Consider the following 26,574-nt stretch of genomic DNA (forward strand, 5'->3'; position numbering starts at 1 on the left):
TCAAGACGTCTGAGCAAACTTATCATTCCTCCTACTTCGCGTCTCGGTTTCGTCCGCAGTGCATTACAGATAGAGAGAGGGAGAGAGAGAGAGCCTACATGGACAACTGCCACACGCGTCTGCGCTTTTAACGATTAGAACACTTCAAACAGAACTTGCTTACAGGAAATGCCTGCTAGATTCTCAGAGCGGTTCAATCACCTCTAATGCCTCAAGAGAGCTGAGCCTTAGTAGAATTTCGCAAGTCGGAGGGAAGAGTTAAGGCATCTGAGGCTATAGTGGCTGAGAACGATGCTGGGTCTAACGCATTTCAAATTAACAACACTTGGTAAGTTGCTTCGTTACCTTGAAATATGTAACACATGTTCAAATGCTATGTTGTTGTGTATTGCCACCGCAGAGCATTTGTTTTTATCTCGTGCGTCCTGGACGCTTGTTGTGCGCATCTTGTAAGAACACACGGACCGACTGACCGCTGTTGCCTATGCCTGCCTAAATTATGTATGAATAGTGAAAGCATCCATTATGTTTGAGTGATCCTTTCGTTTTTCAGTTGTCCGCAATCTGCAAGCAAATTTAAGTGTTTGGAAAGGCTGCCTGTGTGAAACATGCTGATTGGCGTCTGAAAGTCTATCTTGCTGTGTCAGAGATGGTTCTGACGGAAGCACAGTTACAGCAGAATGCTTCAACTGCGGCGGGACGGGCGCCTCAGCCTACCTCAACTTCACCGGACAGTTAGCCATTAGAATTAGCTTCAAGAGCGCAGTGCCTAGAGTGGTGCGTGGGAGGGGTGAATAGGCTCATGTCCCATTTACAAAGTCAATACTGACGCTTACAATAAAATGAGTGGTAATCATTGCAATTCATGTGTACACTTGGGCACATCTTTAATAACATCTCCCCCTCCATCAGTCCATCTTCAATGGCTCCCTTGATTATCACCGGATTACTAATTCATAAACCCATTGATTTAATATGTGGTGTGTTGGGGAGGTGTCTGAACAGAGCATTATTTTGTAAGGTATGTTGAGCTGGTTCAGAGACGAAGGAAATCACCGCTCACCTCTGGGAACTCTCCGCAGCTCCAGCGATGCTCTAGTTGTAAAGTCAACAGCGTGAAGCGCTCCGTCTGATGCTCAGATTCCTACACTCACATGTGACGCGAGCTCGTGACTGTCATTAGAGAATTGAGTTAGAGATGCAGCTGGAGATTTGAAGGTCGCACATTAGCAATGATTACAGCTCACAGACACAGGTCTCCTCACTTAGCCCAGCGCCCCCTCTCACCCAGGATGTGTTGCAGAACCAGAATACTTAGAATGGATTTACTTTCTTTTACTGATATACTCAGGGGCTTGGAAATGGACCCAATGTTCTGAGATGTGTAGGCCTATGTCTATACTCCACCTGGGATAGAGGAGCAGCTTCTGCTAGGCCACACCCACATGGCCTGCAGGTCTTACCTAACCCTGCAGGTCCTACCTAACCTTGCAGGTCTTACCTAACCCTGCAGGTCTTACCTAACCCTGCAGCTCCTACCTAACCCGGCAGGACCTACCTAACCCTGCAGGTCTTACCTAACCCTGCAGGACCTACCTAACCCTGCAGGTCTTACCTAACCCTGCAGGTCCTACCTAACCCTGTCTTACCTAACCCTGCAGGTCCTACCTAACCCTGCAGCTCCTACCTAACCCTGCAGGTCCTACCTAACCCTGCAGGTCTTACCTAACCCTGCAAGTCCTACCTAACCCTGCAGGTCTTACCTAACCCTGCAGGTCCTACCTAACCCTCCAGGTCTTACCTAACCCTGCAGGTCTTACCTAACCCTGCAGGTCCTACCTAACCCTGCAGCTCCTACCTAACCCTGCAGGTCCTACCTAACCCTGCAGGTCTTACCTAACCCTGCAGGTCTTACCTAACCCTGCAGGTCCTACCTAACCCTCCAGGTCTTACCTAACCCTGCAGGTCTTACCTAACCCTGCAGCTCCTACCTAACCCTGCAGGTCCTACCTAACCCTGCAGGTCTTACCTAACCCTGAAGGTCCTACCTAACCCTGCAGGTCTTACCTAACCCTGCAGGTCTTACCTAATCCTGCAGATCTTACCTGACCCCACAGCTCCTGAACGATGAAGCACATAAGGTTCTGGTTAGGGTCTTTTGGGCATCTGGCTTCAATCAGTCTATGAGGGGCCGAGAGAACTTAGAAGGGACATTTGCAAACCCACACGCTTTGAGCCCCCCTCAGGGTTAGTGATCCAGACGAGTGCTGGTGGAAGCTGGTCCTGAAGAGGTGTTGCTGGTGTATGAATGGAGGACTTGCATGCTCTTCAGACACACACTCCAAAACGTGTGTGTGTGGGAATGTGCATCTGTGCATGTGTGTGAATGTGTGTGTTTGCTGGCATGTGTGGGAACCGGTGGTGTGTTTGTACTGTAGTTAATTCACTATCCCTTAAAATGGCTTCCCGATGTGGAAGTTGTTACTGGTCACACCAGGTCCCTAATAGATTTATAGTATGTATAGTGCAGCCCACTCCTTGCATGTGTGTGTGTTTATGTGTCCCATATGTATCACTGAAGATTCCATGTGTTCTTATCATAACGTCCAAGGAAACAGTCATGAAACACCTGAAGCATGTTACTACGGATGAAGACGACATGCATGCACATGCACTCACTTCTTCCTTCTCTCACAGACACACGCACAGCAACATGTAGAGTCCTCAGCAGTCTCGTGAGGAGGGAGCATGTCATCCAATCAGTTCTATCTATCTGCCTGTGTTTCTATTCAGCCATCCCTCCCTCCATCCATCCATCCTTCCATTCGTCTGTCCATCCATCCTTCTCTAGCTTTGTCCATTCATCTCTAGCAGGAGAGAGGGCGGTGTGTTTTAAAAGACAGTGCTTAAACAGGACTGATGAATGTGTGGAGGAGACCATGCCCTCAGCCTGTCTCAGTGGAGGTTTTTTTTTACAGTAATGGAGCCTTCTCTTACTCATGGCTTCATTTTCATTAAGCTGGACAGACTATTAGTGAGGGCTTCAGGCACCAGTGCCAATTACTTTGTGGATAATAGTTCATTTCATAAATAGACTGGTGATCAGGGAGGGTACAGGACGATGTAGGGAATGAAGGGGAGAGTGGATGGGGGAGAGGCCGAATGCCACGCCCTTCCCCTGGCATAGGGAGTCTCCAACCCCCCCCCCTCCCCCACACACACACACCACACAGACAAACTAACACTCCCCCTACTAACATGTTCTCTACACACACACTCTCGGTCATAAATCGTCGGGCTGATGCGTCAGATCTCCTGCAGACTCTCTCCCTCCATACTTGGAAACTAAAAAAAGACATTCCTCCGCCGGAGGACCGACTGTCCTTTCTTCTTCTCCTCTCACACGTTGGCTGATTTCAACGCTCTACGACCCCCAGGCTTCTCCTCTAGTCAGAAACCAGATCCATTCAGAGATGGGTCCTCTGAGAGATGAAGTCACTCCAGACAGCTTCAATGGGGAGCAGCAGCTTTGGATCAACCACTGTTTGTTCTTCTATCCATCCAGTTGTTGTTCCAGCCCAACATGCCAGCGACACACACCAGATGAGATCAGCTAATCTTATCACATGTACAGTAAAAGTGGTATCCATGGCTACAGCGTTGGCCAGTTTAGAGGTCTTAGTCAGTGCAGTCCATTGCTTTGCTCCAATCCGAGGAGCAGTTGGGTTAAAGCCTTATGAAGTGATGCGTGAGTACTATCAGCTGTGGGAGAATCTGGCTTGTCGTAGCTTAACATCAGCAGGATCAAACAACTGAACTATGCCGGCAGACATAGTTACAGCATTGGAAACTGTCCAAACAGCTGGGATAGGTTGCAGAGTATTTCAAGTCAAAATTGTCACAACCACTTACGGAAGCATCTGTATGGAGCTTTAAAAAGGTTTTGGAAGTGAAATATCTAAAGAATAGTTTTACCAGTAGTTGTAAGAACACATTTAACACTGGTGAAGTATGTCATAAGGTGTATGCGATACAGAGAGGAAAGGAACTAGAAAAACACTCTGCTGAAATGTGTTCTTATCCAGATGCCTCTGAAGTGAACCACGAGTCCAGAATTTAATCTCTGTACAGAAACATGCATATGAGGTCAGATCCTCTATGTGATTTGTGCTAATGTATTTGATTGTTTGGCCGGAACATTATGGTCTGTCCTATCAGATGTGTCAGGGGCACAATGTTTCAACCAGACCAGCCAGAAGGAAGAGGAAGAGAAAGTGGTTTTCGACTACAGGGTTAGGCTTGGTATATAGACTTGGAATAGCATAACCGGGCAATGTTATTTTAGACACTAGCTTCTAGACTTGGTCTAGTACTGCTACTGAAAGATGAGGGACGGTAGAGAACAGGAAGTCACAGCTCAGATAATATGGTGTGAAGAGAAGGAAGACCGAGGTGCTACACACAGGATGTTCTGTTTTCACAGACGGGTTATCAGTATAACAGTACGTGATATTTGTCAGTCCACACATTGGCTCGGCAGCCACAGTGTAGGTTTGGTGGTGTAACAGTGGTGGCGTGAGTGTTGGCCAACCGTAGTGGCGTGAGTGCTTGTTGAAAAGGCAGATGCAGCGTGCAGATGAGAGCCATGTGAAGATGTTATCTTCTGACATCACCTTTCAGCAGTCACAAGGGGCTGGGCTGCTAGCTGGCCTACCATGAAGACCTTGTGTGTCTGGAGACACAGCGACTTGCTCATGGAGAGGCTGGCTAGCTCCCCCTGGCTATAGGGGAGGGGTCCTACTGTAAAAAAAACAACAACAAAAAGGCAGGAAGTCTTCGTTTGTTTGCTGGTTTCAGTTCTTCTGGAGGCTGGTTTCAGTTCTTCTGGAGGCTGGGTTCAGTTCTTCTGGAGGCTGGGTTCAGTTCTTCTGGAGGCTGGGTTCAGTTTAGCAAGCTGATTCTTGCCATAGATCGCCTACGGACCTGGCTGATTTCAGGCTGCTCTCTCCGTGATCAGGGCAACGGATGTGGCATCCGTGTGTGTGTGTGTGTGGGTGTGGGGAGGTGGGGGGGTATCTATGAGGGTGTGTGTGAGGGAGGGACTGGGTGGGTGCACATGTGTTTTCACAGCCAGGTCATGAACATTTCATGAGTATGTTGATGGTTCGCTGGTGCTCCAGCAGCTTCACAGAGCAAACAGGGTTCTGGAGTTGAACTGAGCTCAGCTCCTCACTGGTTTATTTCCAAGCTTTACTCGGGGGAGCGTGTGGACATGCAGACCCGCTGAAGCCCTTCCATGTAACAGAACCAAACACAAGAGGAGAGAAACCCCCCCCCCCCCACCAGGGGTCAACCGGTGATCACTACCAAGCCTTGTGAGGACAGGTGTGACATCACATAAAGTATCCACTCATGTCCCGTGATCCAAGGTCATGACCCCCTGACCTCCTGACCTTACTCAAGGGGTGAGCCGCAGCGCCTCTGAGACACACACTCCCTCACAAACCCCGGAGCCTCCATGTGTTTCACACTCCTTGATTTGTTGTGGTTTCCGTCCTTCAAGCTACCTTTGCTACAGGATGTCATGAACCCTGTCCTGGGGTAATTAGAACCACATTGGTCATCTTGTGAATGCTGTAGCGTCTGTGGTCGGTAAGGACAGGGCTGTGTTTAGTACAGAGATAGCAGAGAGCAGAGAGAGAACGAGGTCTGAGGAGGGCTGGGGGTTAAAGGAGAAGAGGAGGGCAGGAATGGAGGTATTTGACTGTGAGGTCATGGGACATGGCAGTTGTTGTGAGGCGTCAGAGAAAGGAAGATGGAATGGGGGAGTCAGCGGGGAGGAGTGTGGGAGAGAGAGAGAAATGTCAAGAAGCTATAGATACGCACATGAATACACAAACACGTACACACTAGACGCCTCAGTTCTGTCATTTGTGTCCTTGGCCCTGTTCAAAGTGATGTATTTGAAAAGGAGTGTTTGTGAATGTTTTCAAGAGTCATTTCCTTGTGTTGTTCCCAGTGCGGCAACAGAAATTCTCAAAACACACAAACACACACAAACACACACAGGATCTAAGACTGTCAGCACTGAGGCCCCCTGAGGGCTGTTGATGTGTGTATGTGTGCCTGTAGCCAGACCAGTCCTGCATCATCTGCGCGCCAGACCAGACCCTCCACCAGAACTCCCCCCCCCCCCCCCCCCCACACACACACACACACACACACACACACTCCACCCAGTTTAGTCCATCCATCATGCTGGCATCAGACTGGAAGAGAGGCGTTGTGCCAGGCGCACCTTGTTCACATTAAAAGGGTACTGCTAACACGTACAGGAAGCCTAGCAGAATGACACTGTCCCAACACTTTCAAATGGTTCATTATTTGAAATGGATGTGATACTCGATACATCTGGTAATGTGCTGTACATATCCTGTAATCGAATCCGGTAATTTATCTATCTGGTAATTTGTCTGGGGTAGAGTATCACGAATCAATGCAAGTCTCTTTCAAGTCTTACATTTTGTTTACAAGTTATGACTTGTTTTATTACATGTTAGTTACATGAGGATCACATGATCATCCCATGATCATCACATGGGTGGCGGTATGTGATATTGGACAGGCTTGGTGTTCAGTGGTGCAGACTGAGGACACAGCTGCATCAGCAGGAAGGCGTTATCTCCATGGTGAGGAAGTAGAAAGGCGGGAAGACGCAGAGAGGCGGGAAGGAGGGAAGGACAGAGGGGGCAAGGAGGGAAAGAGGGGGGGGCAAGGAGGGAAAGAGAGAGGGGGCAAGGAGGGAAGGAGAGAGGGAGCAAGGAGGGAAGGAGAGAGGGGGCAAGGAGGGAAAGAGAGAGGGGGGCAAGGAGGGAAAGAGAGAGGGGGCAAGGAGGGAAGGAGAGAGGGAGCAAGGAGGGAAGGAGAGAGGGGGCAAGGAGGGAAAGAGAGAGGGGGCAAGGAGGGAAGGAGAGAGGGAGCAAGGAGGGAAGGAGAGAGGGGGCAAGGAGGGAAAGAGAGAGGGGGCAAGGAGGGAAAGAGAGAGGGGGCAAGGAGGGAAGGAGAGAGGGAGCAAGGAGGGAAGGAGAGAGGGGGCAAGGAGGGAAAGAGAGAGGGGGCAAGGAGGGAAGGAGAGAGGGGGCAAGGAGGGAAGGAGAGAGGGAGCAAGGAGGGAAAGAGAGAGGGGTCAAGGAGGGAAAGAGAGAGGGGTCAAGGAGGGAAAGAGAGAGTGGGCAAGGAGGGAAAGAGAGAGGGAGCAAGGAGGGAAAGAGAGAGGGGTCAAGGAGGGAAGGAGAGAGGGAGCAAGGAGGGAAAGAGAGAGGGGGCAAGGAGGGAAAGAGAGAGGGAGCAAGGAGGGAAGGAGAGAGGGGTCAAGGGGAGACCTCAGGGGATGGTGGGGTCTCTCCATCCAGGCCTTGCTTTTCCTGCTTGAGAGATAAATGTTTTCTCAGGGATTGTCTCCCAGTATCTCATCCTGGTGTCTCTAACAACACCACTTTCATACATGACTACAGAAAACGTAGTGATAGTATTCTGGTAGTGTTCCTAGCTGTGGGCATTGTCTACAAGGTAGCATTTCCAGAGATTGTTTATGTAGAGAAAGTTACAATGCTAACATTATCAATAATATTATTCTGTGTACTGAAGGTACATTTACCAAAGATGGTTTATATGGCACAGCATTATTATAATAATACTAATACGATTATTTCAATTATAATAATATATAATATGATAATGTTGTACTGTATTTTCCAGAAATAGCTTTTATAACAGAGTTCGTGGAATAAAAAATAATACATAGGTAGTTTATTTTCCAGAGATGATGTCTCTTGTGGGTGTTGCTGGCCCTGAGACAGAACAGGAAGTGAACCCGGTGACCTCAGAGGGAGGAGTCACTGTGGGAGGTGTTTGATCTGAGACCGCCCCTCAGCACACATGGTGCTAAAACCATTGGGATCAGCAAACCACATTATTTAGAAGGGTGTGTGGGTGGGTGGGTGGGTGTTGCAATCCATTGTACAGTAAATGGTATAGAACATGGTTGGAATAGGGGCTTCTGGGGGATGAAAGCCATGAGAACCGTCAGGGGGATGATGTCATAGCGTGGGAGACTTGGAGATGTTTAGTGGGCCAATAAAAACCAATTCTTGAGAGGACATCTGGAACTTCCTGTATGGAATCTGACACCAAGACTTTGCAGTACACTCCCAGGGTATGATGGATGGTTGGATGGATGGATGGATAGAGGAGTGAATAGATGCATGGGTGACTGAAATAAAGAATAGACGGAAAGAGGCTGGATGGATGATTAATCCCTGATGATCTGGAGTCTGTCAGCGTTGATTCAGCTTCATATCCAGAGCAGCTCTCCAGCCGTTCCCTCCAGACCCAGGAGACACTGAGCCCTCCAAACCCACAGCTCTCTACTACACGTTGAGTCACATCTGTGCTTGAACACACCCAGAGAAAAGTACTCATGAGCATAAACTTGCATGTCCTCACATACACACACAGACAGACACACACACACACACACACACACACACACTGCACTGTCCTCGTGACCGAGCAGATAGATTAATTGAAATGGAACAGCTCTGGATGTGGAGGCAGCTGAGCAGAGGTCTGTATCGGAAGTTTGGAACCCAGGAGAGCTGTTTCCAGAAACACATGGACAGAGAGAGAGAGAGAGAGAGAGAGAGAGAGAGAGAGAGAGAGAGAGAGAGAGAGAGAGAGAGAGAGAGAGAGAGAGAGAGAGAGAGAGAGAGAGAGAGAGAGAGAGAGAGAGAGAGAGCGAGAGAGAGAGAGAGAGAGACATCTGGATTCATGTCATGGATTAGGTGGACTTCTTGGTGTCTGAACAAAGACTCTATGCCAACATTGTGACCAGCCAGTTTCCTAGTGAACTCCCTAGATGCTTTTCTCCCTAACCCAATATTCTGTCTGCTCCAACCACTAATCTACCCAGTAAGCTGTTACTTCCACAATGCCAGGATCCACTCAGTTGTGTCTGGGCATCATACATGTGCAAGGCTGTTTGTGTCCAGAAAGGAATTCAGCTTTCGTGTTGTTCCGGGACTACTTGTGATCACTGAAAAGGCCTTCTTGGCCAGAGGCCATCTTGAATCAGCTAAATGAGTAGCATTCCAGGGTGTGTGTGTGTGTGTGTGTGTGTGTGTGTGTGTGTGTGTGTGTGTGTGTAAGTGTCAGTAATTGTTTGTGTTTCAGTGAGTGTGTGTGTATGTGTACATAATCAAGTTAAAAGGGAGAGTAGATTGATGTATGAGAGGAAAAGATGGACAGAGACAGAGGAAGGAGACAATGCAGGTCGATGGATGACGATGCAGCTTACGTCTGGGATAGGGTGGAGACCGTCCCTCCCCTGTCTGACTCAGGACCAGAGAGCATCTGAGAGCTTCTATGACACATATCTAGAATAGGATAGTTGGACATCTAAATTAGGAAATAGGACCGAAAAAATGGTCGGCAGCCATAACAAGTTGACAGTGTCCCTGTCTTTTTGGATTGTACATACTGTACGTGATTTTGTGACTGGATAACTTGAATATTGTGTCCGTCTCAAAGCTCCATGGCTCCTCTCTCCTAACCTTCTCATACTGTCGCTGGGGAGGAATGCCTCAGCACAGTCCCAATGAACAGCCTTGTTGTCAGCAGAAACACAAAGAGCTGTTTTAGGTTATATTTGGAGACCATCTAATTTACAGATGGCAGAGACAGGGGAGGAGGAGGGAGTGAAGAAAGGATTGCCACGGAGGTCAGAAGGGAGGCGGAGGGGAGGCGGAGGGGTCTGTGAGGCCAGGAGCTGAGACAGTGCTGGTCCTTCTTCTTCTGCTGGAGTTCTGTGGGCCGAGTCTGGGATGGGACCTCTCTCTCTCTCTCTCTCTGTCTCTCTCTCTCTCTCTCTCTCTCTCTCTCTCTCTCTCTCTCTCTCTCTCTCTCTCTCTCTCTCTCTCTCTTTCTCTCTGTCTCTCTCTCCTTTTCTGTGGGCGGCTGACAACATACCCAGAACAACTGAATAGTACCGAAGATGTTTATCAGTCTATCTGTTGAACCCTTTAATAAAGCTGGTTTGTTTCCCCCAAATAAATATGTATAAATATTTATCGGGAAAAGCCCTCTCAGCCAATATTCCTCTCAACATGAAGTTCACAGCTTTCATGCAAAAAACTCTCTAACTTTCTCTCTCCGTAGTGTTGCTGCCCTGTGTGCTGTCGTTCAACGTGGATGAGAAGAATGGCTTATCGTTCAGTGGACCGGTGGACGACATGTTCGGCTACTCCGTTCAGCAGTTTGAAAACAGCGAGGGCAAATGGTGAGACCCACGAACAGGACTCCGTTCGCCACCTCTCTGCGGTTACCTGGAAACGATCCACCAGAGTGCTAACCGGCTGCAGCCCCTGTTAAACTGAGCGACCCTGCCCTCCCATTTAATACGTCCAAGGGCAATTCAACAGTGCTGTGAAATCCTGAAGAGACCCACAAACACACATACACACCCTCCCCTTTCCCACACATCGTTGCAACACCCTGGGAGATACTTACAGAGAGAGTAGTAACTGCAGCCATTCTGCAGTAATTGTCTTATTAAGGCCATATGGCATCAGTTACAGGAACTCAGTCAGTCCTAATCAGCTCTGGCAGCTGCTCTCCAAATACCTCTGTTCTGTGCCTCTCTTCTACTCACTTCCTCTCCTCATTGCTGCTCTCCTCTTTGCTCCTCAGTGATTCACCCTCTTACTGTCCTAATCAGAGCATCTTTAAAACTACATTGGACAAGGGAGAGAGAGCGAGAGAGAAAGAGAGAGATAGATAGATAGATAAAGAGAGAGAAAGAATATGGGTGTAGGTCTGTCCCTGGCTGATCAAGCCTCATTAGAGCAGAGGAATGATAATAACATGACTGTTTATAGCTCAGTACAGGACAGATCTAACAGTAAACTAACAGCACACTGACACACATGTACTTTAACTACATGATTCCCCCAGTGTAAGGATGGTAATTACACGGAGACCACACTCCAACGGTATCTGTTTCTTTGCTCCTCAAGGGTTCTGATTGGCTCTCCTCTGACTGGTCAGCCAACCAGGAGGACCGGAGATGTGTACAAGTGTCCAGTAGGGAGAGAAGACAGCACCTGTATCAAGCTGGAGCTGCCAAGTGAGTGTGTGTTGTGTGTGCGTGTGTGTGCGTGTTTGTCTGGTATTGATACATCTAGGCAGGTCTGAAATGACCTTGACAGGAAGTCAGTCAATAAATACGATGAACATGTCTCATCCACTCATGGGGACACCATGAATCAGCCTGCTGTCTCAGGTCTGCAGCATGTGTTTGCTTCCTTCTGACATCAGCACGTACAGGACAGGGTTGTTACAGTAAGAGATCTGAGGCTGTCATGCTTTACTGCAAATCAATCATACACTTCTAACCTGGCACAAAGGGTGGTCAGAACCGTCTGTGTGTGTCTGTGTGTGTGTGTGTGTGTGTGTGGGAGGGTGTTGTTGAGATCAACTGTAGATGTATAGTTATACATTCCAACAGTGACAATGACAGCATTCTCCTGCAATGCCACAAAGACCATCTCTGTGTGAATTGCGTGTCTGTGTATGTGTGTCTGTTTGTGTGTATGTGTCTGTATGTGTGTGTATGTATGTGTGTGTCTGTATGTGTGTGTGTGACTGTATGTGTGTGTGTCTGTATGTGTGTGTACGTGTGTGTCTCTGTGTGTGTGTGTGTGTGTGTGTGTGTGTGTGTGTGTGTGTGTGTGTCTGTATGTGTATGTGTTTGTTTGTGTGTGTGTGTCTGTGTGTGTGTGTCTGTATGTGTGTGTGTGTCTGTATGTGTGTGTGTGTGTGTGTGTGTGTGTGTGCGTGTCTGTATGTCTGTGTGTGTGTGTCTGTGTGTGTGTGTGTGTGGGAGGTGGGGATGGGGATGGGGGGGGCAGCTGCTGGTTCAGTTCCAGTCGTGGTGTCTGACATAAGGAGATGGTGCTCTATAACTCATGATACAGCTGAGAAATATGCAAAGGAAGAGTTCATCACTCACACTGACAACACTGATGAAACACATAGAGAATCCCAAACAGATGCAGAGTAATGCAATAAAAGGTTTGTTTATTCATCCATGTTTCCTCCTAGAATATACGACCATACCCAATCTACGGGAAGTGAAGGAGAACATGACCATGGGGACTACGCTGGTGACCAGCCCTGATGGAGGCTTCCTGGTAGGAGCCTTCTCTCTGGGGGGCACTTGATTTTGGTCACCTAGGAGAGTGAACCCCAGGAAACTATTCTAAAAGGGCAAAATCTGCGATGAATCCCAACCCCCCCCCCCCCCCCCCCACACACACACACACACACCCCCCCCCACACACACCCCCCCCACACACACACACACACCCCCCCCCCCCCCACACACACACACACACACACCCCCACACACACACACACCCCCCCCCACACACACACAACAAGTATACACTGGGGTACTGTATAATTATGTACCACTCCCCTCTCTCTCTTGCTCCCTCTCTCTTGTTCCTCTCCCCTCCCTCCCCCTTTCTCTCTCTCTCTCTTTCTCTCTGTCTCTTTCTCTCTCTCTCTGTCCCTTGTATCTGCAGGCCTGTGGACCTCAGTATGGCTACATGTGTGGTCAGCAGCAGTACATCTCAGGGGTTTGCACCAACGTTAGCTCCTCCTTCAAGGTGCTCAACTCCATAGCACCAGCCGTACAAGGTACATCCACAGAACACTAATAACATAACACAAATAGAGATAGATAGAAAGGGGGGGGGGTGAGACAGACTGAGAGAGAAAGAGAGAGAGACAGAGACAGAGTGAAAGAAACAGAGAGAGAGAGAGACAGAGAGAGAGAAAGGAAGAGAGAGAGAGAGACAGATAGAGAGAGAGAGAGAGAGAGAGAGAGAGAGAGAGAGAGAGAGAGAGAGAGAGAGAGAGAGGGGGAGGGAGGGAGGGGAGAGGAACAAGAGAGAGGGAGCAAGAGAGAGAGGGGAGTGGTAGAGCTATACAGTAGAACATTCCTAATGGTGTACAGCAGCCAGTGACCCCTCCCTCTCTGCCAGGCATGCCCAAGTTAGGAGACAGTTTGCTGGGCTGCTCCTCTCTGCCTTGGCTTTAAGTAAACAACCCCCCCTGCATATGGCTACACACACACACTCACAACTCACACACACATATACACAAATGAATGACGGTCGCTGTCTGGCTGTCTCTGTTTACAATGAGTGCTAATGGACCAGACTGAGTTCTGGTGAGGGTTCTAGAACATGTGTCATACTCTGTCCTTTTAGTCCTGGTAAGAGTTGTGGAACAGTTTGGTATTACCGACTAACTGACTGGATGGTTAATTGAAGGAGTGATGGTTATGTTGCAGATTGTGCAAAGGAGCTGGACATTGTCATTGTGTTGGATGGCTCAAACAGTATCTACCCCTGGGAGGAGGTTGTCAAGTTTCTGCTGAAGTTCCTCGAGAACATCGAGATAGGACCCACACTCTCCCAGGTTAGAACACTGCAATGGGAACCAACCTCCCATGAATAGAGGGAATGATGGATGGAGAAATGGATGGATGGGGAACATTGAGATGTGGGACATTTATTACAGTGAAATTATAGTTTTCCTCTGTGCCACCATGGAAACTGTTGCTGAGCGCAGTGTAGCCATAGGAGCATTAGATCAGATCTTCCATGACTGGAGGATCACTCTGTTTCTGGGCTGGTGACCTCATCACCCTCATCTACACTAGTGGTTGAAGAGAGAGAGAGCGCGAGAGAGAAATTTGTGCTGGAGTTGAAGGTGCTTGGTTGTCCTTGTGTGTGTTGTAGGTGGGCATTGTGTCCTACGGCGAGAATGTGACCCACAGAGTGAATCTGAACCAGTTCAGGAACAAAAAAAACCTGCTGGATGAGGTGAAGAACTTGCCTCAACAGACTGGCTACAAGACAATGACAGCCCTGGGCATCGACACAGCCAGGTACACACAACACACACACACATGCCGCAGTCCTCGATGTCATGTGAAACTCGACTCCCATAATGCCCTACCTCTGCTCTGTGTGATGTCCTGGGTTACGACTTCCCAGCCCTTGTGCTGTCTGGGTTTGACCTGTTTGACTCTCATGAAGGCGACCTGTGACCCTCACCTCCTCCCTGCAGGAAAGAGGCCTTCACGGTGGAGCGAGGGATGCGGCCAGGGGTCAAAAAAGTCATGGTGATCGTCACAGATGGAGAGTCACATGACTTCTACAATCTGAACAAGGTTGTTGATGATTGTGAGGAGGACCAGATCGAGAGGTTTGGCATCGCTGTGAGTATTTCTGTTTGTTTGTCCGTCTCTGTATCTGAGAGTCTCTCTCTGTGTATATATCACACACAACTGTGTGTGTATATCTCTGTGTATCTGTATGTATCTGTGTGTGTATATCTCTGTGTATCTCTGTGTGTTTCTGAGTGTGTATATCTCTGTGTATCTGTGTGTGCATCTGTGTGCTTGTGTCAGTCATTCATCCCTAATCCCAGCTGCACGATGAGACATCCCACATCAGACACATTCCCATCACTTCCATCTTCAGCCTTCCACAACACACTCCTTACTCTCTTACGTTCCCTGATCCCCCTGCCGATCCCTCCCTATCCTCCCCCTCTATCCCTCCCTATCCTTCCCCTCGATCCCTCCCTATCCTCCCCCTCTATCCCTCCCTATCCTCCCCCTCTATCCCTCCCTATCCTCCCCCTCTATCCTCTGTCTCCTCCCTGCACCTCTAACCTTTTTCCTCCCTCACTCCCTTTGGTTTGTTCCTCCCTCCTCCTCCCCCTTCTTCCTCCCACTCTATCCTCCCTCTCCCCATCCTCTTTCTCTCCAGGTGTTGGGAGACTATAACCGGCAGAACAAGAGTGTAGCCGATCTCCAGAAGTTCATTAAGGAGATCCAGTCCATCTCCAGCGAGCCAGTTGGAGACCACTTCTTCAACGTGTCGGATGAGGTGGCGCTCCTCAGCATTGTGGATGCCCTGGGAAGCAAGATCTTTGCTCTGGAGGGTGGGTATCCAACCTGGCAACCCAGCCTTGCTCCACCCACTATCATTTTTCTCTATGGGCCTTATTATTCCAAAGGCCACAATCCATTCTAGCCACTTAATCTACTACATAATTTAATTATTGATCAAGCACTACACCTTTCACTGGTGTTTGTCTCTACTTCACTTAGCTCCCACTGGCAAACCTGTCTCTCTCTGCCATAGCTACCACTGGTATACATGTCTCTCTCTACCATAGCTACCACTAGTAAATCTCTCTCTTTCTACCCTAGCTACCACTGGTAACTACACCTCTTCCTTTGAAATGGAGATGTCTCAAGCTGGTTTCAGTGCTCATAGTACGAAGGTTTGTCCCGATACCCCCCCCCACACACACACACACACACACACACACTGTCTCTCTTTCTGTAATACCCGTCTCAGTTCAGCCATATCGTGTAAACACGTTTAACCAGGAATGAATGTTTGTTCGGTGGATTATAATAGTATAATTACAAGATTGTAATTTCCTCCGTTCGTCTCTCTGCTTCCTGTGTGACAGGAAGGAGTGCTTCTGGGGGCTGTGGGTGCATACGACTGGAACGGCACTGTGGTGATGCAGACAGCAACGGGCTCCATCGTCCCCACGACAACCAGCTTTGACGACCCCCTGGACACAAGGAAGGAGGCCCAGGCTGGATATGTGGGTAAGATGGCCACACATGAACGTGCACGTGCTCACTCACAAACACATTGACGCTCTCATTCACACTTGCACATACAAGTTTGAAGCACGCATCCTAGTAGCATGCTCCCATAAACAGCCGAGCTCTCTTGCAGTAGAATGTGGCAAGCGCAGCCAAGTCCTGAGTGATTCGCAGCTGGTTGATAAACAGAGAGGAGTGGAGGAACTTCTCAACGTGCTCTGTCTCACTCAGACAGCCCACATACACTCACATACAAGTCCTGTTGCTGCCTTATATAGGCCTGTGAAGATGTGCAGAGTCTGAAGACTTCCACTCCACTGACATCACCTCCTTCTGTCTGTGTGTGTGTGTGTGTATGTGTGTGTGTGTGTGCCTCCGTGGCTGTGTGTTTGTGTGTGTGCGCGCACCCTGCAGGCTATGATGTGCAGTCAGCCAACAGTCGTGATGGTGTGTTGTACATAACGGGAGCACCCAGACACAACCACACCGGCAGGGTCGTCATCTACCGACTGGAGGGCGGCAGAGTCACCATCACTCAGGTCCTGAAGGGAGAACAGGTGACAAATCATCATCATAACATCCCCCTCCTTAACGTTCATCTTCAGCAACTTCGCCATCAACCTCGTAATCACTTCCATAACAACATCCTCATCCTCGCTCTAAAAGAGTTTGTCAATGTGTGTGTGTGTGTATGCGCGTGTGTAGATTGGGTCGTATTTTGGTAGTGTGCTCCAGACTGTGGATGTAGACAAGGACTCGTACACTGACCTGCTGCTGGTTGGAGCTCCCATGTTCATGGGCCCTGACAGAGATGAACAAGGACACGTCTACATTTACCAACTCAACCAGGTACACCAACAGGTTTCTGTCCAGTCCACCTATACAGTGATGAACAGCAGTTAGAAGTGAACAAAGTCCTGTCATTTACTGACCCCCCTTTTCTGCCCCCCCCACCCCTCCTACTCCTTCCCTCTCCTTCTCTCCAGGAGGGGATGTTTGAGCACCAGACCACCTTGAAGCCTATCAATCAGACGTGCTGCACCGCGCACACCCAGAGTTGCACCAATAAGAATGAGCCATGCGGCGCCCGCTTCGGCACTGCGATTGCAGCGGTGACGGATCTCAACCAGGACGGCTTCAATGACGTGGTGATCGGAGCACCGCTGGAGAATGACCACCGGGGGGCGGTGTACATATACCACGGTGAAGGACGCGACCTCAAGGAGAAATATGTCCAGGTACAGCAGATCCATGAGCTCGTTGAGATTTTTATGTCTTTTTTTATTATATATCTACTTTCTGTTTGTTTATGTGTCTACTTTCTCCCTCGTTTGTTGGTCTAGTTGGGAAGTCATTACTATTACTGCTCTTCTGCTTAGCAGGAAGGGTGTGTCCCAGTCTAAACTGTGGTGTGTGTGTGTGTGTGTGTGTGTGTGTGTAGCGCATTGCGGCAGGGGGAGACGGGGAGAAGATGAAATTCTTTGGCCAGTCCATCCATGGGGTCATGGACCTGAACGGAGATGGTATTACTGATGTCACCATCGGAGGGCTGGGAGGAGCTTCTCTCTTCTGGTGAGAGAGATCAACACACACAGAATGATGAGCCACCAACACACACACACACACACACACACTCCCCACAAACACACACTGAAAACTCTGTTTTTCCACATGGTGAATTAGTAAGAGCGTCTCAAGTTGCTTCCTGACAGCATCAGTGCAGTACTGTGTGGTTTGCACAGCTGGGTTCCCTCCAGGGGGTCAGAACGAGCTCCTCTCTGATCAGGTTAGGGTAAGGACGGGCTACTGTAGATGTTACTACTGCTTCCTGTGCAGCCCCCCCCCTGGCTATGCCCTGCTCCCCAGCAGCACACCACTCCATCATCCCTCTTTCTTTTCCTCATTTCTCCCCTTCCCATCTTTCTTCCTAGTCTTCCTTTGTTTTCTGGCATCGTTCATTTTCAAGCGAGAGGGACCTTGGACCTTTTGGTGCTTTCCAATCGAGCAAGAATTTAAGAAACAACTGCTGAACACAAGGCACGCCTCCCTCCCTGAAGGCAGAGTGGAAAGGACTCAGGGAAAGACTGCAGGATCAACATTGTTATTGGCATGCCTCCATGACTCAGCTGGAGTTTGGGAGCATCTCTAACTCCAGGGGCCAAGCAACTCCATGTCTTTCCCAATGGGAGTTGGCAGTGTTAGGGGTTGGAGAGAAGGAGGTGGAGGGCGGGGGGGGCGTGTAAACACAAGCAATTTACAGCAATTTACTATCGGTGTATCCCTGAAACAGGAGGAAATCCTTGTGGTCAGAAGCATTCAGGGCTTTGGTGATGAACTTGACCCAGGCATGCGGTTTTAGTGAACCCGCTCTGCTACCTTGTGTGACCCTGTGACCTTGTGTGACCCTGTGACCTGTGGTTACCTCCAGGTCCAGAGACGTGGCAGAGCTGCGCAGCAACATGACCTTCAACCCCTCTAAGATCAACATGCAGCAGGACACCTGTGATGTGAACGGCTTGAAGACAGTGTGTGTGGACATCAAGGTGTGTTTCAGCTACTCTGTGAAGTCTGAGACCACACCCTCTAGCAACGGTGAGAGCAGGTTTTAGTGTCCAGGCTGTTGGTTAGGACCTGGTCTGTCTGTCTACCAGCATGTAAGTCTGTCTACCTGCATGCCTGTCTGTCTGTGTCTGTCTCGTGCCTGTAAGCATGTCTATCTGTCTGTCTGTCAGCCTGCTTGTAAGCCAGTCTACCTGCCTGTCTGTCTGTCTGTGTCTGTAACTGTCTGTGTGTGTGTCCTCTCCAGAGACAGGCATAAGCTACTGGTTGACGCTGGATGCCCGGCGGGCCAAGCCCAGGGCGCTGTTCACCGGAGGTGAGCGCAGGCTGTCGATGACGCCCACCATAAGGAACAGTGCATGCTGGGAGCATCGATTCACCATGTTGGCAAGTACCCAGTGCTGTATGGAGACAGGAAGGGGGAGGGGCGAGAGAGGGAAGTGGGAAGGGTTGTAAAGAAAGAAACCTTGACTTTAATGGGAACCAGGACTAGTTTGATCAAAGCCGGCTGAGGTCTGGGGGCCTTGTTACCCCGTTAGGGGGGAGGAAGAGAAAGAGGGGAAGAGCAAGGGAGGGAAGGGGGTTTGCATTCCTGACTTCCTGAATCCAACAGCATGTCCTAGTGGTGAACCAAACCCCTCTGACACTGTCTGTCACACACCTCTGATGCCCTCCCCTCCATCTGTTCCCCCTCTCCCTCCTCCTCTCTTTCCCCTTCTCATTGTCCCTCTCCCTCCGCCCTCTTCTTCTCTGTCCCCATCTCTTTCTTCCTCCTCTCCTCCCCCCCGCCCCCTCTGTCCCACAGGACAAGAAGAGGGTGGATTTCCGGGACCCCATGATGGTTTCTTTGGAGTTTGGGTTGACAGAGAAGGAAGTGGGGCCAGTATTGGATGGAGACCTGCCCACCTTCAACAATAAAACTGTAAGAAGACACAAGTCATGGTAATCACCCTAACCCAACCCAGACCATGACCCAATCACAAATCAAACCCTATCCCCTAGCTCTTGTCTGACCCAAACACAACCCTGACCCCATCCCCTGGCTCCACGCTGATCCAAACACGAACTCAACCCAGAGCATGACCCAAACACATCCCCTGCTTCCCGGCAGGAGGACTCATCATGCAGATGAGACTACAACATGATGGGTTTGGTCATGTCACACTGTGATTCCTTTTCTGGCCACTAGAGGCTCTCACATCCTTCCCCAGAGCAGCTGTCTGCTGCCCATCAGGGCTCCATCAGAGCACCATTAACTGAGCAGCTTAGACAGCCTTTTTCTGTTCCCACAGTCCAGATCTCTCTCGTTCACACGCACACACAAACACACAGACACACTCACACACACATACACACACACAGACACACTCACACAGACAAACTCACACACACACTCACTGGCTGTGGTGAGTTCCGAGTGTAAACACATGAATGTATTTCCACCCCGTCTCAGACAGGGTCTCAGTGAGACGTGGACCCCTCAGGGTCATGTTCATCCAGACCACTTGTTTATGTGTGTCAGTCTGTCAAGCTGTCTTTATTATTCATGCTGACTGAGTAAGACCAGCGTTTACCGTTCTGTCAGTACAGCAGAACATACACACACACACACACTCACACATCACACATGATAGCCAGCCAGCCAAACCAACAACAAGCTAGCTGGTCCCTGTCAATCCTGCTTTCCTTTTGACAAATTGTAATCTACCAATGTAAGGAACACTGTGTGCCTTCCAGCAAACTAATGACAACTAGACAGTCAACATTATTGTACTTGCTGTGAAATATATTATTGTTGCTTGCTTTTTCCACAGGTACACTCTTGCACTTTTGAGGTTCTTGCTGTTTAATTGTAACTTCTAACTACATGCTCTTATTGTTCTTCTCTTTGGGACTTATTTGGGTTCACAATGTATGCTACATATTTGGCTACCTGCAACGTTTGGGGCTATCTCGTTGTTATGATCAGTGACCTATGCACTTTTGTAAAACTCTCTCTTGGAAGTCGCTTTGGATAAAAGCGTCTGCTAAATACGTAAATGTAAATGTTCTTTTTGAATAGCAGAATAAGGCAAGTATTACCCCCTAGGTAACAGAAAAGGCATCAATTCTGTGTCTTGTGTATCTGATAAAAAAATGTTGTTCATGTAATTTGTTGCTGTAAGTGTTTCAAGTGTTAGGTGTGAATTGTGAGTAAAGATACTTATTTGTATATTTTTCAGATACCCCTAGTGGATTGTGGAAGTGACAACAAGTGTATTGCTGACCTCTCCCTCACAGCCAAATCAAGTGTTAGCAGGTGGGTTTCCATTGTTACCACGTTGCTATGCTAACCTGCACAGCCTCATGTTACTAGGTATTGTAGGTTACTATGATAATCCTCACTTTAGAATATTAGTAAGTGGGTCACTATGGTAACTCTCACAGACGATGGTGTGTCTATAGTAGTAGTTCTTTACAGTGTGTTCAGTAGTGATGTTGTTCCATGGGGCTCTCTTGTAAACCTGTGGTGTCCCTACATTAGGACAGATGTGGCTTTGTTGTGATTATGGTGAAGGTGCAGTATATTATTAGCCATATCAGTGCCATGCCATTCATTGCTTTACTATAGCTCCCCCCTGTGGTAGCTGAATGAATCAACCTGCTAACTTGCCTGTGTGCTGCCTGGTGCTGTTGTCTGCAGCCTGGTGATCAAAGCCAACAAGGAGAAGTTCCACGTGCTGATCACCACCCGGAACAGCCAGGACAATGCTTACAACACCAAGGTCACACTTAGCTTCACAGAGAACATCAATTATGTCAAGGTGGAGGTGAGAAAATTATGACCAATCATCTGACCTTGACATACAATATGTAATACCACTGCTTAAGATTTGGGTTTGAGAATAGTTATAGCATAGCACTGGAACTGCCATTATAGTTGTAGCATACTGTAGCATGGCATGGTGTTGTACCATCACAACGTTAACATAGTATAGGAGGATGCCATCACAGTGTTAGCGTGGCATTGTAGCATGACAGTGTTGGCATCACAGTGCCTCCCTTCCCTTGGCAGCCTAAAGAGAAGTCTGACTGCAGTCTGAACGGCAGCAGGGTGGAGTGTGCCGTGGGCTACCCCTTCCTCCAGAGCAACACTGAGGTGGGTCTGCTCGCTAGTACCACACTTTAATGGAAGCCAAACTGTAATTAGGAATCATGTTCTCCATTGATTTCAGATATATCTCCTTAATCCTCTTTGCTTGATTGACAGGAGACGTTCAAGATCCTATTCGAGGTGAACCCTGCTCACGTGCAGAAGGAGATTATCATCAACGTTACTGCTGCCAGGTCAGACCAAGCCCACTCTTGCACATGTTGAAGCAAGAAACTTGAAACAAGGCCCAAGCTTATTGCCTTATCTTTGAACATCAGTTAATCAGTTCAGGAGGCATTCCATAGCCAAAAAATATAGCAGTGCTTTTTATGATCAGTCCACATTGTCTTTCCCAACCCATGATGTGTGTCACCCTGGTAACGCTGCACCGTTCATCGTTTCCAGTGACAGCGACGAGCTGAACTCAACGCTCAATGACAACTATGTCAGGATTTCCATTCCCGTTCAGTATGAGGCTGGACTCAGGTTTACGTGAGTATACACACACAAACACACACACACTCACACTCACACACAAACACACGCACACACACTCACAAACACACACACACTCACAAACACACTCACAAACACACACACACACTCATAAACACACACACAAACACACACGCACCCACACACAAACACACACACTCAAAAACACACACACTCATAAACACACACAAACAAACACACCCACACACTCACAAACACACACTCAAACACACACACTCACAAACACACACACTCACACACTCTGAGCTAGGAGACTCTCCTGTACACAGGGCACTTCCCAAGGAGCAACACATCTCTGTAAAAAAGAGAGAGCAGCACCCTTCAGTCTTCAACCACACCAGCATGATAGGAGAAGAGGTCAAGATCAGCTACACGGTAAGAACCCAACCCTAAAGAATAGGACCAGAGTCCTACATTGTAGCACACTCCCCCTACATGGCAGGAGCAGAACTCTAGTACGCTAACCCGACACGTTACGGTAGTACCCCAACTCTACATGTTGGATCCTAACCCACATTGTAGGACCCTAAACATGCATGGTAGAACCCTAACAAAGAAATATTCAAACTTTGTATTAGAATTACAATGTAACTTGTCTTAGCTTAGCTCAGGGTATTGTAGTATACGATCATCCAAGGGTCCTCTAGGACCTGCCCTGCTCACAGCTCCTCACCTCAGTCCTCTTCACCCCGCTGTGTGCCTCTGAACATGACGGGGTGTGTTCTTCAGATAGAGAAGGTGGCTGAGATGGACACCCCTCCTCTGAGGCTGAAGGTGACCTACCCTTACCTGTCCACCCTCAAGAACATCCTGCTCTACCTCACACACGTCACCTCCATGCCCAAGGTAACGCAGAGGCACGCACACACACACACACAAAGACACAGTACAAAACACACACATGGCAACCTCCAGTATCTAGCACTGCCTCTCTTCTCTGCCCTCAGATGGTGACGTGCGAGGCTGGAGCCCTGATCAATCCTTTAGGCGTCAGCCCCACCAAGCTGTACACTGCCAACCCCAAGACGGAGACCCTCAGTACCAACCTGCTGGTGGGCTTTCTCCTACAGTGCTGTGCCTGTGTGTGTGAACATCGTCTGGGTGGGAGCCAGTGTTTAACAGGGTGCATGTGGATGTTTGGTTTCAGGACTGTATGGACCAACTTAGCTGTAACTCTTTCTACTGCTCAGTGCCTCAAGCCAACTTTAGCCAGATCAACGTCACCTTCAGGGTCTGGAAGCCCACCTTCATAAAGGTTAGTAGGACGACATAGAGTAACACAGGGTGGTCATTAGGACTGGCCTAATGCATTGTAGCAAGTGAGAGAGTTCGACTACAACCTAACTTGTGGAAATTAGTGTGATTGTTGGTAGGCCGATGCTACCGTGGTTGTGATTAGGATTATAACCTAACATCTGGTAACGAGCAGTACTCGTCAGTTAGTGACAGACCGTGGCTGGCTGACTGACTGATTGCTCATTGAACTATTTGTGTGGTCTCCTGGTCTTCGCAGGCAGAGTACTCCAGCCTGCACATGTCGGTCCACGCCACCCTGGAGAACCTCAACACAGACCTGTTCATCTTGAGTGCCAATCACACAGCCGTGAGTACATCTTAACAGACCATACTTGCCTAGCCCAACGCGTGCAGACCAGCACAGCCAGGCCTAGTGAACTGTGCTGTTTCTGCCAGGTGACTATCCAAGTGAGCAAGGAGGCTCTGGGAGGAATCCCCTGGTGGGTCATCCTGCTGAGCATCCTGATTGGTCTGCTCATCCTAGCGCTGGTCATCTTCGCTCTCTGGAAGGTATGTACAGTGTGTTGTGTATCTTTGCTCTCTGGAAGGTACGTACAGTGTGTTGTGTATCTTTGCTCTCTGGAAGGTACGTACAGTGTGTTGTGTATCTTTGCTCTCTGGAAGGTACCGTACAGTGTGTTGTGTATCTTTGCTCTCTGGAAGGTACGTACAGTGTGTTGTGTATATTTGCTCTCTGGAAGGTACGTACAGTGTGTTGTGTATATTTGCTATCTGGAAGGTACGTACAGTGTGTTGTGTATCTTTGCTCTCTGGAAGGTACCGTACAGTGTGTTGTGTATCTTTGCTCTCTGGAAGGTACGTACAGTGTGTTGTGTATATTTTCTCTCTGGAAAGTACCGTTTGTGTATCTTTGGACGATTAGGGTTAGCCATACAACATACTGTCCGGTTGATCCACATTGACAACCAGTGTGCACTCAAGCAAGCCGCTTCAACCCCAGTACACTGTGTCTGACGGTCTGACCTCCTCCGCAGGCTGGCTTCTTCAAAAGAAAAAGCATGGAGGACATGAAGGAGGACATGAAGGATTAACCACTGTTTCCATGGTAACCCATGGTAACTCCACCCAGCAGCAGCTATGTGCCCCCCCCATGCTACAACCACACGGTCACCTGGCCCCCTACCAAAACAGGATATGGGTTGGAAAAACATTGACATATAAGAAGGACACTTGGTGACACGATGCAGTTATGGATTGTCTTTGAACCAACGCTTTTTTCCTGTGCCACCACCCCTCCAAACTGTTGGCGATACACCCCCTGTATGATCACTTTCCTAACAGTGGTGAGGGCAGACAAGAGGCTACTGCTTGGTTACCTTGGGTCACACATCCTGGACAACATGTCCTGGATCCACTGCACACCCCTAGCCTATAAGATGACCTAACTGACCACTCTTGTGACGCATAAGAGTCATAGAAACATATGTCTCAGGTTATCGGCAGTAATGTCGAGTCTTAACAAGTGGCTCCACATTTTCACCCTATTGGGGCAAATTCTTCATTTGTCATTTATTGTTTTTTTTTTATTGTGTTACCTGTACAATAGCACATTCCCTGTCTGATATTTTTGTTATCATAATCTTCCCTATCCTCACATTCTGCTTTGACACTGATATTTTCATTTGCGTGTTGGTTTCCTAACCCTGCAGGTACAGTCCAAAGGTGTCAGAGTGTTGCAACACTTACGGTGGAACAAAGGGGGGATGGTCTTAGTTAATGTTCCAACCAAATAGGAAGAAAAACTGGCATTCCTTCAGCTCTCACTGAAGATGCATGGGCTTTGGGCTGCATCTTTTAAAATAAACCATTTTATTGTACTGTAATTGTAAATGTAAAGCCTTAAAGTGTACATAGTTATGTTTGCTGTAGTTGTAATTTAAGACAAACCAGTGTTATCTACACAGCCTTGCAAGAGAGAAGAACTATCTCTCTAAGATTCTCAGGTGATGTTTGTCATTGTCAATAATATGAAGTCTTCACAGTCTGAATTAGAAAGAGTTTGATAAATAATTGTATTATTACTAAACATAATGCAAATATGTAAATATTGTTCTGATATTTGGATCAAATTGAAATGTATAAACATGCATAGGAACTGCATGACATTTTCTGCCAATATTTCTTTTTCTTTTTTGTACTTCAAGTTCTTATTTAGTCATAGTGTAACTTTATGCCTGATACTCAGTTATGTCGCTGTGTTGTAACACAAAGAGACAATTGTTATACCGAATACCAAACTGGCAGCCTGAGATTGCCATATAGCAGGGTGGACTGAGATTCAACTGTACCCTGCAGCACAGTGAATAGCTTTGAGCCTCACCAGCACTTACATAGATACCATAGCATCAACCTACACAAGTAATGTTTGCTTGAAAGTACTGTTAGATAATCTCTTGCTCACACTTTCTCCTAGGGTGGGGGAGAAGAGGAAATGTCTTTCGACTTGAGAACAGGCTCATGTGCTTGTCCCTTACACTCTCCTTCTCCTCCTCCTCCCTCTCCTCCTCTTCCTCCTCCTCCTCCCTCTCCTCCTCTACCTCCCTCTCCTCCTCCCTCTCCTCCTCCTCCTCCCTCTCCTTCTCCTCCTCCTCTTCCTCCCTCTCCTCCTCCTCCTCCCTCTCCTCCTCCTCCCTCTCCTCCTCCTCCTCCTCCCTCTACTCCTCCTCCTCCTCCCTCTCCTCCTCCTCCTCCATCTCCTCCTTCTCTTCTCCTCCCTCTCCTCACTCTCTTCACCCTCCTCCCTGCTGACATCAAGCACATGTTCTAAATGTCTGTATAGAAGATATCATGTTGACTTAGTCTGTAGTCCCCTGCTGGTGTTTGGATAGTCTGTGATGCACCAGTCACGCACACTGCTGTGAAGTTAATGTATCCATTCTAATGCACTGGTTGGATGTATGTACCCACATCAGCACAGAGTTGAAAGCATTGCACATGCTGTTAATGATCCTATAAAACAAAAAATTCTAATAAAGACTTGTTTTGTATGAATTGATGATTTGTGCATTACTGGAACCCGGCCCATCATTCAGTCTGTGTTCTTTCTGCACACTTCTACATATCTCATGTGTTTGGGATTACCATACTAGCACACATTAGTTGCTGCCGGAGCTAATCTTTTCAACAGGACCCTTCACAGTCTAAAGACTTGTTGACCTCCTCTCATAACCCCCCCCCCCCCTCCATCGCACACACACGTACACAAATATTGTGGGCAAGAATGAGCAGGAAGTCAAGTCTGATCATCCTGTTTTGGTCGCCCTCCAGGTTTCTCTTTTCGTCA

The 26,574-nt window shown here is 48.3% G+C and overlaps 1 protein-coding gene across 1 annotated transcript; it reads left to right on the forward strand.

Moving 5' to 3' along the window:
- itga1 (integrin, alpha 1) lies at positions 1-25,841 on the forward strand. Its single transcript, XM_047044668.1, has 30 exons — positions 1-328; positions 10,216-10,336; positions 11,073-11,182; positions 12,160-12,248; positions 12,645-12,759; positions 13,418-13,545; positions 13,869-14,017; positions 14,200-14,350; positions 14,907-15,081; positions 15,353-15,426; positions 15,622-15,766; positions 16,181-16,323; positions 16,472-16,615; positions 16,753-17,004; positions 17,208-17,338; positions 18,195-18,358; positions 18,573-18,712; positions 19,131-19,247; positions 20,548-20,624; positions 21,009-21,135; positions 21,381-21,464; positions 21,576-21,652; positions 21,864-21,950; positions 22,244-22,349; positions 22,704-22,820; positions 22,922-23,026; positions 23,122-23,229; positions 23,488-23,577; positions 23,667-23,780; positions 24,266-25,841. The coding sequence occupies exons 1-30, from the start codon at positions 292-294 to the stop codon at positions 24,320-24,322; spliced, it is 3,534 nt and encodes a 1,177-aa protein (XP_046900624.1). The 5' UTR covers positions 1-291; the 3' UTR covers positions 24,323-25,841.
- The last annotated feature ends 733 nt before the right edge of the window (positions 25,842-26,574 follow it).

The sequence above is a fragment of the Hypomesus transpacificus genome, chromosome 22, assembly GCF_021917145.1.
Source record: "Hypomesus transpacificus isolate Combined female chromosome 22, fHypTra1, whole genome shotgun sequence".
In the NCBI taxonomy this organism is placed as follows: Eukaryota; Metazoa; Chordata; class Actinopteri; order Osmeriformes; family Osmeridae; genus Hypomesus; species Hypomesus transpacificus.

Bases quoted from the DNA above. Each gene is read 5' to 3' on its own strand.
- itga1 (XM_047044668.1), top strand. From the start codon at position 292: ATGCTGGGTCTAACGCATTTCAAATTAACAACACTTG. The intron at 20,625-21,008 runs GTGGGTTTCCAT...TGTTGTCTGCAG, and splicing joins GCCAAATCAAGTGTTAGCAG to CCTGGTGATCAAAGCCAACA. The intron at 21,136-21,380 runs GTGAGAAAATTA...TTCCCTTGGCAG, and splicing joins TCAATTATGTCAAGGTGGAG to CCTAAAGAGAAGTCTGACTG.